The sequence below is a fragment of the Meleagris gallopavo genome, chromosome 15 (genome assembly GCF_000146605.3).
Source record: "Meleagris gallopavo isolate NT-WF06-2002-E0010 breed Aviagen turkey brand Nicholas breeding stock chromosome 15, Turkey_5.1, whole genome shotgun sequence".
Taxonomy (NCBI): domain Eukaryota; kingdom Metazoa; phylum Chordata; class Aves; order Galliformes; family Phasianidae; genus Meleagris; species Meleagris gallopavo.
In genome coordinates, this window is record NC_015025.2 from 5,952,773 (window position 1) to 5,965,980 (window position 13,208).

At 40.7% G+C, this 13,208-nt stretch overlaps 3 protein-coding genes across 4 annotated transcripts in view; 1 reads left to right on the forward strand and 2 right to left on the reverse strand.

Annotated features, from left to right (window-relative positions):
* Nucleotides 1-2,636, reverse strand: part of HMMR (hyaluronan mediated motility receptor) — a 13,598-nt gene extending 10,962 nt beyond the window's left edge. Inside the window, 5 exon segments of the mRNA XM_010718900.2 lie at nucleotides 567-595; nucleotides 598-646; nucleotides 1,413-1,489; nucleotides 2,082-2,180; nucleotides 2,526-2,636. Of these exon segments, the coding sequence (XP_010717202.1) occupies nucleotides 567-595; nucleotides 598-646; nucleotides 1,413-1,489; nucleotides 2,082-2,180; nucleotides 2,526-2,571 (300 nt within the window). The 5' untranslated portion in view covers nucleotides 2,572-2,636.
* Nucleotides 2,637-2,750: 114 nt separating this feature from the next.
* NUDCD2 (NudC domain containing 2) lies at nucleotides 2,751-7,424 on the forward strand. The gene is made up of 4 exons (XM_003210275.4): nucleotides 2,751-3,003; nucleotides 3,510-3,558; nucleotides 4,591-4,742; nucleotides 5,637-7,424. Exons 1-4 carry the CDS (start codon nucleotides 2,815-2,817, stop codon nucleotides 5,718-5,720), a joined length of 474 nt encoding a protein of 157 aa, XP_003210323.1. The 5' UTR covers nucleotides 2,751-2,814; the 3' UTR covers nucleotides 5,721-7,424.
* A 767-nt stretch (nucleotides 7,425-8,191) lies between these two features.
* CCNG1 (cyclin G1) lies at nucleotides 8,192-13,162 on the reverse strand. Of its 2 annotated transcripts, XR_795239.3 has the most exons (7): nucleotides 12,872-13,162; nucleotides 11,775-12,028; nucleotides 10,853-10,931; nucleotides 10,669-10,767; nucleotides 10,256-10,450; nucleotides 9,961-10,175; nucleotides 8,192-9,592 (listed from the first exon to the last, which is right to left on the reverse strand). XR_795239.3 is itself a non-coding variant. In XM_003210276.4 (6 exons), the coding sequence occupies exons 1-5, from the start codon at nucleotides 13,133-13,135 to the stop codon at nucleotides 10,259-10,261; spliced, it is 888 nt and encodes a 295-aa protein (XP_003210324.1). In that variant the 5' UTR covers nucleotides 13,136-13,161; the 3' UTR covers nucleotides 8,192-9,592; nucleotides 10,256-10,258. The 2 variants fall into 2 exon arrangements, 1 of the variants encoding a protein (XP_003210324.1); XM_003210276.4 differs by lacking the exon at nucleotides 9,961-10,175 and having other exon boundaries at nucleotides 12,872-13,161.
* Nucleotides 13,163-13,208: the final 46 nt, after the last annotated feature.

A 13,208-nucleotide genomic window follows, 5' to 3' on the forward strand; every position in this document is an offset into this window, starting at 1 on the left:
ATATATATATTTTTATATGCCATACAACTGTAGTTCTAGCTCTCAGCTGTCTTACTGTGTGCTACGGGACCAGCAACACGTAATTTGAGTTAGTTTTGTCTTTGACTTGCGAGAGAATACATGTGTTTATTTTCAAGCCAAGGAGATGTGACATCTGAGACAAATGGAGTAGGTATGAGTACATAGACGTGTACTGAAAGGAAAAGCTAGCTGCCTCTTAAACTTGATAACTATAGCAGTTTTTGAGGAAAAAAAACAGCTAGACTTTTAAAAGAGTTGTTAAATAGCAAACTATTTTCAGAGGTAGAAAACAGAGAACTAGATTCCTTTATTTTCTATTAAGAAAATTGTTTAGCTACGCAGCTGCTCAGGATTAGCAGGAATTAATACAATTCCATTCCATTAACAAGCCCAATGTTTTCTACAAACCATAACATCCGATAATCTCTGCTCTGTGTAGAGCACTTGTGCACTATGTTATGTAAAAGAAGAAAATTCTGCCAGCTTCTTTTTAAGTCTGGAAAGCAGCCAACATTAAGTGAATGCAATTCAGTGATAATTCATACCTCCTTCTCCAGTGTCTTCTGTTTTTTTTCTCTCTCATAAGGATAAGATCTTTTCTAGGCTTCAGACTCCCACTAACCGGCTGTTGAAAACAGACGTATCAGAAATATGTTAACTGATGTCTAGCCACATATTAGTTCAGCAACAGTTAAACATAAGTATAGATAACACGCTTTACTGCAGTGCTTTCTTGAATGGATTGCTCCCAGCCATTGTGATGGGAAGCAGACTAAGAAGGCATGAGACATACACATCTCTTCAGCTTCATGACAACACACCAACCTCTTAAATGCAGTTGGGCTCACAGAACTTCTTCCTATATCGAAAGTACTAATAAACTGAATTAGTAAGTTATTATTCAACTCGCTAACCTATCTGTCTTCAAATCTACAGCCTTACAGGTTGAACTGAAAACCCGTCTTGATAATCCCCCCTTTATTTCTTCCTCCACCAAGTGCCTGCTCTGGTCTAGCCATCACATGAAAACAGCAGAGACAAGATCTTAAGAGAAGCAGCTTTGTTATAATTCTATGATGAGCAAAAATGCAAATAAAATAAACACAACCCCAAAACAAACAAACAAAAAAACAATCCACATTAATGAAAATATTGTGTAGGCAGTCTGCAAAGCCAACAAGCCACTCTGTAGGCTCAAGTAATCATCACGTGATCCCAAAAATCCAGTTATTTATCCTTCTCTTCTTTGTTACTAAGGAATCCAGGCACAATAATGTGCTCTGCATTTTACATAGGTAAGTTAACAGTAAATGTATAAAAAAAGATCTACGTGGTTTAACTGAACACACTGAGGTTTTAACAGTGCTGCAGATGCCACAGACAAGTCTTACTAGTGATCCAAGAGATGCAAGTCTCCTTCCAGCTCCAGAGGCAGTTGTATTCTTCTCATCATTCAGACTTGTCTCACCTGCAGGAGAACAAACAAAAGAACAGTGAAGAAAAAGGGTGTGTATGCATACACTTAAGAAAATTCCACCAAACTAGACCAAAACCATTAATTTGTTAAACCAGTGACAGAAAGCTATTATTAGACTACCCACCTCACAACCTAAAGCCAGCTGCTTTCTTAGTGCAATCAAGCAGTCAGTGTTAGTCAGCTAGGTACACAACAGAGTCCAGAGACTGACTTCCAGACAGAAGCCCATTTTGAGTAATTAGCTTCTGCCAAGCTTATACCCTCCATCCAGATTCACACTGCCAGGCTTCAACCAAAGAACATCTTATGTATGAAAAAAAAAAAATCATGAAATTATCACCAGAGGCAAATCTAGTGAAGTCCTTGAATCGTATATCTTGAAGCATAGACTGCACTGATCACATATAAAACGGCTCATAGAAAAAGACTGGAACAGCCATGTTCTTACAGCTGGAAGGAACGCAGCGAGCTGCAGAAAGGAACCAACAAAGCTTGAAAGAAAAGAACAAAGCAGTAGCAGCACATAAACATTCACAAGTGCACCTTTCAGAAGTACTGCAGCACAGCTTCTAGGGCTACTCACTGTTCTGTTTCCTAACGTGCTGATGTGCTTCAGAGGATGAAGAGCTCCTCAGGGCAGCTGAAGACTTGGTGTCACGGGAGCCTCGGAGGAAGCCGCACGCTATGGACGAGATACGCAGAACGGGGGAGAAGCGGTAGGGAAAGTGACAGAGGTTTCAACTCGTACGAACTGAAGTTATTAAAGCATAACAACTACACATGCTTTAAAATAAATAAGTTAAAAAACAAAACAAAACATAGCATCCGGCGGAGGGAAGCGCGGCTCTCCTGCAGCACTGAAGCTGAAAGCCAGGAGCTTCACCTGCAGCGCAACACCAGCGGGACCCGGACCCGCTCGCAGGTACACGCGGCGACTCAACGCATCGCAAAGGGGCTCCGATCCCCACTCAGCCACAAAGCTCCCCCCCTCAGCAAGCACGGTGTCACGGCGGGACCCCGCACGTACCCGGCTCGTCGCTGAAGCGCCGCAGCGGAGCCTTGCGGGACGCCATGGCTGCTGACGGAGCCGCGCGCCGCTCCCCGCATTCAAAGGCACCAACGTCTGCCGCCACGCGCTGCGGACGGCCAATCGGCTCCTCCAGCTCCGGTCCGGCTCGGCCAACCAGCGCTCCGTTCCTGGAGCATGCGCGTTGCCGAATAAGGGGAGGAAAAAGAAGGGCGGTGGGGCTGTGCGCACGCGCGGTGCTTCATTTCCGGGTCGGGGTGGAACGGCTGGTCGGCGTTCGTTTTGTCACATGTCGGCTCCGTTCGAGGAGCGGAGCGGGGTGGTGCCCTGCGGGACGCCGTGGGGCCGCTGGTACCAGACCCTGGAGGAGGTGTTCATCGAGGTGCAGGTGCCGCCGGGCACGCGGGCGAAGGATGTGAGCTGCAGCCTGCAGAGCCGGCGAGTGGCGCTGTCCGTGTGCGGCCGGGAGGTGCTGCAGGTAGCGGCGGGCCGGGAGGGGGGTTCGTGTGGCTGCGGGCTGACGTTGCTCCGCGGGCCGGTATTGCATTAGCGCTGTCCTGAGGTCTTGTCGGCAGATTCGATACGGGCGGCACGAGTCCAAAGCGCCCTGAGCTGAGCAGTGAGACGCCAGCACGGCGATGGGCGGCTCTGTGTATCGAATGCTCCATTAAAAAACAAAAGAAAAAAAAAATATTATATATATACATATGTCCACACATATGTCCACACATATGTCCACACATATGTCCACACATATGTCCACACATATGTCCACACATATGTCCACACATATATATATAAAACAGCGTGTAATAAAAAAATATGTCCGTAATAGTGTTCAAGCCCATATGGGTATGAAATGAGTGCCCTCCTCCTTTGAGGTGGAACGCAATAAGGCGAGCAGTGCGTAGGGCAGTACAGTTACAGGTCAGCTTATGGCTGAGCTGCTTGTCCTGTTCTGTAATGCTGTCAATGTCTTTGCAGGGTAAACTTTTTGACTCTACGATAGCTGACGAAGGAACATGGACTTTAGGTAATGACCTTTATCTGAGGTGACATCTGGGAGGGTGGTAGAGCACAGAAGGTGCTGCAGAAGAGTTTACCAGCACCGCCCCCTCCCCTTCATTTTCTTCCTTGTTTTTTCTTATTCTGTTTCAGTTCTGTAGCTGTATGAATCATATTGTTATATTGCCACGCTAAGAAACTAAGGTAGTGCAAAAGTCTGAGGATAATAGTAGTGCAAAAGTGCCAGATGTGGGAAGGCAGTATCCCATGACTCAGGAACGCTTCTGGGAATGAACATTCGCTTCTCAGGAAATGGATTGCTAGAAGTTTCATTGCAAATACACTCCAGTGTTAGAGCAGTACAGCTGTGTGCCTCTGCAACTTTCATTTTTCTAATTTTTTCCCTTATAATTTGTGCATTGTATTTCTGGGATAGTTGACAACACCTGCAGTCCAAAAGCATCAGAAAGCAATTAAAAAATCAGGCAATGGTACTTAAAGAGCAAAAAGCCTCTCTAATTACTTGATAAATATTCCAAAGAGTTCACAATGCTTTGATTTTTGAAAGCCATATATAAGGACTGCACCTATCCATGTTATTTTCTGGTGGATTTCTATGTTATTCTAAGAGCAAAATGACTGACAGTGACTCCTCATCATGGTAATGGTGGCTTTTACAAGTAATAACCTTCTATAGAGCTTGGCTTCAAAGACTTGGTTATTCCCCTAGCTGACCTATATCTCATCCTATATCTGACCCTAAATCTTTTCTCCATCACGGATCTCTCCAAAAGGTTTTATTTGGAATAGAGGTGCACCGTAATGGTTCCACAAAATGACTGTTAGGTTTTATAGGTCAGAAACTGAGGTGTGGCTGTACATGTTATCTTTGTTTCCTGTTTATATTTTTATTTATTAATAACCCCCTTTGACATTAAGAACTTAAACTATCTCAAAAAGATTCCTATGCTTTGGCATGTTGATGGTGAATTCAGCACAGCAACAAAAAGGCTGGCATGTAGGGCACTGATGGTTGTTTTCTTTTTTCTTCATTCAATAGAAGACCGAAAACTGATACGAATTGTTCTGATGAAGACTAATCGAGATGCTGGAAATTGCTGGACATCTCTGTTAGAAAATGAATACGCTGCTGATCCTTGGGTACAAGACCAGATGCAAAGGAAACTTACGCTGGAGCGATTTCAAAGAGAGGCAAGTCAAAGACCCCCACTTACTGCTTGTGTTTGCTGTTTGCAGATAAGGGTTATGGTCAGGAAAGCCGAGTAAAATTGTTCTGCTGTAGTTTAGTGCCGTGGAAACAGATGGTAGTTCAAGACAGAGATGTGTAAACACTCGATATGTCGGTGTGCTTTTAGGAGGCTCTTCTGTCTGTAGCCTGTATGAAGAATTTGTGAAAAATCAAGCGAGTTCCAGGGTGGTGTTTTACGTTTTTGATCCATAATTGTAACAACTTTTCACTAATGATAGGCTACATATATTTCTATTATTATCTAGAGGTATGATGTAGCTCTGTGTATAATTAACTTCTAACATCTTACTCTGTTGAGTAGTTGTATATAACATCAGGTAACTGAAACTAAACTCAAAATTGCTCTGCCCTTTAACTAAACTTGCTAAATTATTCTGACACACCTCTACTACCCAGCTATTCCTATTCAGCTCTGCAGTTTTAGAAACTTAATAGATGAATCAGCACTACAACAAAGATGACAATTTATATCCGAGTTTTTATCTAGTATGAGGGTACTTTTTTTTTTTTTCCTCTGAAATTGTAATTTCAAGGCATGTGAAAAGCCAGAGGATTTTCTTAGAGTTTTCTTAATATTTCTTCACCGTGAAATCTAAGCGCTTGCCTGATGGAGAATGGCATTACAAAGGAATTTCAGCAGTGGGCAACTCAATTGTGGCAATTAAATGTTTGTTAACGCATTCTCCTGGCAAAAGAATTTCAGTGCTAGTAATCCAGTTAATAAGTTGTACCTAGATGTCCTTGTAGAGTGGTAGAATGTTAAAAGGAACATTATTTTTTTCTTTATATCAGTTCTGTTAAGAATTATCTGTATACTAAACTTTTATCTCTGCCAGAACCCTGGATTTGACTTCAGCGGGGCAGAAATTTCTGGAAATTACAGCAAAGGAGGACCAGACTTCTCTAGCCTTGAAAAATGAACTGTTTGCAACTGTGTTCCTTGGGAGCAATCACAAATTACACTGGAGGACTGGAATACGTAACTGGTGAAGACTTCAGTGATCTATCCAGCAGATTGTTGGCAAGTAATCACTTCAGTGAAGAGAAAGGAGGTCTCTTCTAGTAGAGTGAAGAGGAAGTGTTAGTAGCTACCTTGTAACATTAACTTTCTAGTAACTTGCTAATGGTAAAGGGATTAAATACATAAAAGAGTGTACACAGAAAATAACAAATGGAAGCAGAACGTATCGTTTTCTCACACCACAGTGAGCTAGTGAGATAAATGTGCCACTTGTCTATGCAAGAATATCTTGTTCACTGTTGAAAATGGACCCTATAAGCAAGATACTTAATGTTTTTATTTAACATGCAACATGGAAGAATATCAGGAAGGCTAATTGAAATTCTGCTGCATAGCAGCCCTGTAAGAATTTGTGAGTGTTATTTTAAGAGTGGTTTAAATAAAGAAAACTACTGGATTTTGCCTGAAATGAGGTTTTACAATCCCCTGCACTGCCAAATATAATACTAGTGAGAAATGCCTGCTACCAGTTAAGTGATAGGAGAAAACTGGGAAGTCAGATAGAAGTCTGGATATAAATAATTGTGTGAATGTAATATAGTAATATATGAAATTTTGAAAGTAAGAGAATATAACGACTTCTGAAAGAGTAGTAAGTCCCTAAGTAGAAAATGATATCTTTCATCTATTCGTTTCTGATACACGGCACAATGTTTTGTTTTGTTTTTACAAATCTAAGAACATGCAGCTGTAGATTTTGGTAGGTAGTTCAATAGTCACATCTTAAACTTGGCTATTGAATGATATAAGACTTTGCATTTGCCAATTTCTTATTTTCTACCTGATCTTAGAGACACAGGTGAAAAGCCCTCCAACTGTGTCATGCAGGACAAATACTGTGTCAAATTGACCAACAGGAAGAAAATGTGATTGCTGAATCCTATTGTATTCTGAACACTGAAAATGCTGCCTACAGTTAGGTACTAAGCAGACAGCTCACTGGTGATAAATTGCCAGCTGCTGTCCATCATATTACTGAACATTATTTTTAACATAGCATCGATATTGTAGTTGGCATTTGACAAAAAAGAAACGATAGCTGGAAGAGGGTTTTCTTGTACCAGCAAGCAATTAGTTCTCATAAAATAACAAAGTATTCTTCTTCTACCCATGTATTCCTTACACAAATATATAGTAGGTCCAAACACCGTGCTTGGGTTTTAGAAAACTTGCCTTACTGTGCAAACCAAAGTACAGTTTGTTATCAGATGTATGTTTACCACAGTCCTGGTTTAGAAGGTAGATAGTGTAGCTAAGGAATGAATGAGACTGCTGCAAAAGGTAGAACTGAGAACAGAGATGATAAATAACTGTTAACGCTGCTTCAAAGTGCTGAAAGACTATTCAGTGCAAGAGTATTTTACAGCAGTTACAATTGTTTACACAGGAATGTTTTTTGTATCTTATGCTTACAGAAACTCAGACTAGCATCTGATGCTTCTCTGCATGAACAAAGTTTTACTGTGTATTCTTTCAAAGCTAAGTTTTCTCATATTTTCTTCTTCATGAAGTGGTGTTTTGTGCTTTGTAAAGCATGTGTTCAGCCATTATAGCTTGCAATTGTTTTAGAAGGACACGTTTAAACTATTTGGTTTGCTGCTTCTATTGTCTGCTGTGATTTATTTCCTGAATTGGAGTCTGCTCAGTTTGCAGTTAATACTTCACCAGATGGTGGTTTGTCTTCCATCTTGCTGTGATTCCATCCCTTGTTTCTTAAATAACCGTAAAAAATGTGACAGATAATAGATGGATTTATGATAGTTACACAGTGACTTACTTTATGGGAAATACTACTGAGCAGTCATTCAAATTGCTGTTATATAAATGGGCAGAGGCCACCCAACAGGCATTTTTTCATACCTCTATTGCAAGATAAGGTCAGATAGTTCAAAGGACAAACTGCTTTTAATGGATGTGTTAGGCACAGTAGATGGCTAAACTTTCATCTAGTCACTGTAATGCTCAGCTCAATCCAGACACTGAAACCTTGGCATTAGGAGTGGGGTTCCTCATTATCTTCCAGTACCTTCTGTGTATTTACTACAGTGCACAGAAATAGATGATATGTACTGTTAAGATACGGAGTGGCAGGTATTTGAAGTCAAATTTATACAGTGTAGTCTTTTGGCAGTCTAGGTGCACCAAGTCACTTGAGACACCGAAACAAACCGAGCCAAGCTGGAATAATTTCATTAAGCTTTCTTCTTCCTTTTTGCTTTTCTAGCCTTTTCCATTGCAGCTTCAGCCTCTTAAATTACACCCTTAGTCTCTTATCTCTTGCACTGAAGTTGATCAGGTAGCATTCAGCTGTAAGCAGCTTTGTTGCTTCCTACTAAAATGTCTTGTAATACAATAGAAAAAAACAGTTAATTATTTGCATTTCAATGTTTAATTGAAAGGTACATATCTTGAGACATGAAAATACCAGCACAACTGCATGCTGCATCCTGCTCTCTCCCATTTGTCTACAACACTTGTGTTCCTTTCAGCACTGGTGGATGGAAAATGCAATCCAATACTATGCAGCGTAACCATTCCCATCAGTTTACGAGTAAGCTTGATTTGTCCAGTACAGAGCTTTGGTATGTTGTTTTCTGTGAGAAGTTGAACTAGTTTGAGAAAAGTGAAGAATTATCTCCTCTTCCATTATTACCATAAAGGAGATGGATTTGGTAGGCTAGCCTGGTAAGTCCACAGAGAATTCCAAACATGCAGATTCCTTCCTTCTCCACTGACTCCATTCATACAACAACTGGTTTTTAACAGAATTCAAGGAGTCATAAGCAACATTCCCCCAAATCCTCATCCATCTTACATACAATAACACATTCTTCTCGTTCACTTTTACATTAGTACCAGCAGCATGATACACCTCAAATACTGACATAGTCTTCAGGGAAAAATCAGCAATTTTACTTAGTAAGGTTACTGTTAAGCAGACTATGGTTGCAAGTCTTCACGTTTTCCTAATCTTGAGTAGCCTGTAAGTAGGAGCACAGTGAAGCTTGAATGTTTCTGACTGTGCTTGTCCTTCTTGATCAGTATCAGCATTTAATCCTTGTACAGTGGAACCCTGGCAAACTGATGCCCAATTTGGAGCAGGTGCTTCTCCCCAGCCATCACTAGGTGTTACAAAGTTTCCACACACTTGCCCTCGTCCATAATCTCAGCAAACCACACTTCTTATATAACACCGATGTTACTGATGCGCTGTTAATGACTACACAACAGGCATCACAAAACCTTATTTTCAGTTTGTGTCCATGGTAAAGGTGAGCACCCTACCCTGTAGGAACACAAACAGCATGTCAGCTGGTCTGATGAGCATTTGTTATTCCTATCACTATTGAGTAAGATGGTCCTTAGTTTGCCTGAGACACTGAAGCACTGTGATACTGCATATGTTTACCTTGCATCATGTAATCTTTGGAAAGTGAACCAATTTTTTTCAATTTAATATACAATTCTGCACCTGCACTTGCTGTAAAACAAAATTAGATTACACAAGCTGCTCTAGAAACTATAAGGTATTAAATTCTTTGCATCAGTATTGTGACATTTTACTGCTTAAATAGTAGATTGTCTAGTAAGTAAGACCAAAAGCTAACATTAGGTATCATAGTCATCATGAAAAAGAACATTTGCTGCAAGGAATTCTAGTCTGAACTGCTATATATTCTTGCAAAAGTCAAGTTCTTCATTAAGATGTTTCTTGAATCTTCATCTGTCTGGGAACAGGTTTCAGGCTGGTTCTCTCCTTTTATTGTACTCCTGTAAGACAAAAAACAAGACAAACATAATGAATAATCAACTAACTAAAGGGATTTTTACGAGAATAAAATAAAAGCATAAGACCGACATATACACAGAAAGACAACTTTTAAAGAAAGGTTTGTAGCTTTTAGAATTAAAGTCTAGATAAGGAAGTAGTGTGCGATTCCACGGTTAGTGAACTGCAATATGCATAACTTAATGAGTTTCAGACTTTACTAAATGGACAGCTATGCAACTCAAAATGTATGAAGCTGTCTTTAAGTGGCTTTAGTGAACTAGTGCAAGAGAGATTCTAACAGGCAGCTGTTTCCTTTTAGATTCTTTCTGCGATAGGAACAAGCTAAGTATTTCCCCTGCTTTTTTACCAGTTTTACTCCGCATTTAAGTTTGAATGAGGTCCCAATGTCTGTAGAATACATTTCTGCTCCCAGAGTACATCAAAGCATCAGTTCCATTTCCAACGTTCACATATTAGGTAGCCACTTCTTTAGGTACACCACAGGCTCAAGCATGAACACAAGAACAGACCAGCCTCTGTGACAGGCCTACTACATTTACGTTAACATCTCCAACAGGTTACCTATATGGAATAAGAAACTTTGAAACAGTTAACAGCTAATTACTTCTACATTGTGAGAAGCTGCTTTTACAAGTATTTACCTATTATGAGGTGGTTTCTGGAATTGTAGGAAGGTGTGTTATTCTATAATAGCTATGCTTAAGCTGCCGTGCTGTACGTCCAGACACGATCCATTTTAATTTCTGGACATTTGGTTTGGAACACTTGCTTGAGGAATATTCTGTAAGGCACTTCAACACCAATTCCTTCCAGAAGGTCAAATCTCTGTTGTTGATCTAAATAGCAAGACAGAATCCCATATGTCACTAACTCATTACATCCTTAAATTACATGTACATTTTTAGCTACTTAAGATAGAAAGCCAAACATCCCAAGCCAGATGGAATATAAAAAAGAAAAAAGAAACCAGTACATCAATAGAACTCCTCTTCCCCCACTGAAAAAGCCCCCGCATGCATTTTTATTCCTGCATCCTGGAAAACTTTATCCATACCTTGGAATGCAACTGCAGAAATTCCAATGCCTCTGTCAACTCCAGTAGTTTTTGTTCTTCTATCTCTAGTGCCATAATAGACAGTGCTAAAACAGAAGGCTGGAGAGAGAAAGATAACATGGTATTTTTGATCTACAACTTTAAAGTTTCTCTAGTCTCACCGACTATTAGCTTTCAAGTTTACCTTAGCTTTAGAAAACATGATTCTGCAGTGACATGCCTTAAGCTGGGTCTCAAGTCTCTCAAAATTAAGGTATCTTTTCCTGTAATAAAAACAGATGAATCATTGTTGCACAAGAACACAATCTTTATCAAGACCACTCTTCTCTCTGGTGATAGTGACAGGACATGAAGGAATGGCATGGAGCTATGTTGTGGAATGGTCAGCTTGGGTGTTAGGAAAAGGTTTCTCACAAGAGGATGGTGGGCATGGAATGGGCTTCCATGGTAGGCAGTGGTTACTGTCCCAGGCTGCTGGAGTACAAGGAGCACTTGGACAACACACTCAGAAATATGGTCTGAGTTTTGGATGGTCCTGCGTGGGGCAAGGACTTGAACTTGATGCTCTTTGGGGGTCTCTTTTTACTTGGTGTACTCTCTGATTCCATGGAAACAGAGAAGCTGTGAGAATGTTCTTTATTTAAACAAGGGCCTCATTTGTACCAGAAGTGTTTCAGTCAAACAAGCATTACATTTTGTCATTCTTCATGCCCAAAATAAATCTTGTGTTATACTGGGGAGAACTGCATCGTCAAAATAGATTTAGAAAACGGGAGTTTTAATGTTAACTATCAAAAGGAATTTTTTCTGAAACCCTACTTTGAAATCTTTGCAGAAAGGCTTTACTGATGCAAACTTCTTACACTATTATTGTTGAGCAATTTGTTTTGGGACTTAGAGAACAATACTCCCTAAATGACTTTACACACAAAAAAACATTTTAAGATAACATTACACCTCAGTATTCACATTTATTATTAAGGAAAAAAGTTTCTTTTTTTTTTTTTTTAACATCAAAAGCCCAACTACTTGACTAATAATCCCTAGCACAGGCTTCCTGATCACCTGCAGCCATACCGTAACACAGTAAGTTTGAGATATTTTACCTTTCACAGCTTAAATTCTCATGAATGAGCGAATGATAAAGCTGTAGAAACTGGAAGGCTGTTGTTGCTTTGACTTTCCAAGAAAGCTTCTCCAATACGATTTTCTCCATTCTCATCATATCAGAAACAGTGAACCTATACTGGCTTATTCGAATTAAGTCGGTGGCTAAGGGAACATTTCTCTCTTCTTCTGTTGCCTTCACAGCCAGGTAGAAGCAGCTCAGTCCAACACAGCCCAAGTGTTTAGGCTGTACCTAAAAAAAAGTCAATGTTTTTAGTTACTTTTAAAGAGGGAAGCCTTTGATAAACCATCTCAATATGCAAGTACCAAATTATATATTATTTTAGGAAAAAAAATCATGTAGAACTAGTTTCTAAACGCAGTTGTATAGGACCTAGGCTGTTGTAGATATTGGCTTATCCCAAAAATTTTGTATTTTTGTTTGTGTGTATATATATTTATGGAAACCACAGAGAATTTGTAAGGGCAGGTTTTGGATTTAAAAGTTTTATATTCCACCCAACCTTCTCTTTTTTAGGGACATACTAACACACAAGGAAAGCTAGTATTTGTCTTGGACTAAGTGGAATACCAGTAATCCTGTCTTGTAAGACAAATAACCCAGGTCAGCATATCAAATACACGCAGAAGAATGGAGTGCTAGCTACCTGTTAATTTTACCTGATTAATAAATGCTGAACAGTATCCCAACTCTTGATACACCTAAGACACACTACTGGGTTTAAACAGCACTAAACTGAGAGGTAATTCAGCATATTCTTGTGTATGTGCAACAGGCCAGACACCCTGTCTTGATCTAAAGCAATCACGAGCCTGTGTTTCCAAGCCTATGGGCACCCTCAAGTTGAACAGACGGCCTCTTCCTTCTCTTCTTCAGAGAAAGCAGTTAGCACTGCTACTCTTAGCACTGCTGGAATCCAACCAGGCAAAGCCATTTTTTAAGCTCTTGTGCAACCGGGATCCGGGGAAGAAGCTTAACCTTTAGCCATCTAAAAACAAAGCAAGCCCTTCTAAATAACGGGAGCGAGGTCGCAGTGAGGAGAAGCTATCGAGCTTATACTTCAAAGAGCCATACCTTCATTTTGGACAAGAACCTATCTAAGAAGTTGACAGCCAGCGAGAAGGTCTCCGTGTGGAAGCCGAAGAACTGAGTTAAGCTGAGCAGATCCTTCACTTCGAAGTCTCGCAGCCTCGCGGTCATTCGGAGGCCGTTGTCGTGGGCGGACTCGATCAGCCTCAGGCCGGAGCCCTTCGGCTGGCAGCGCGGCTCCTGCTCCAGAAGAGCCGTCAGCCGGTACAGCAGCGCGCGGGCATCGCCGCTCACAAGCGTCTCGATCATCTGCAGCGACAAACAACGAGCTGCAGCGGCAAACAAACAACGAGCCGCAGCGAACCCAACAGCCGCGCACGCG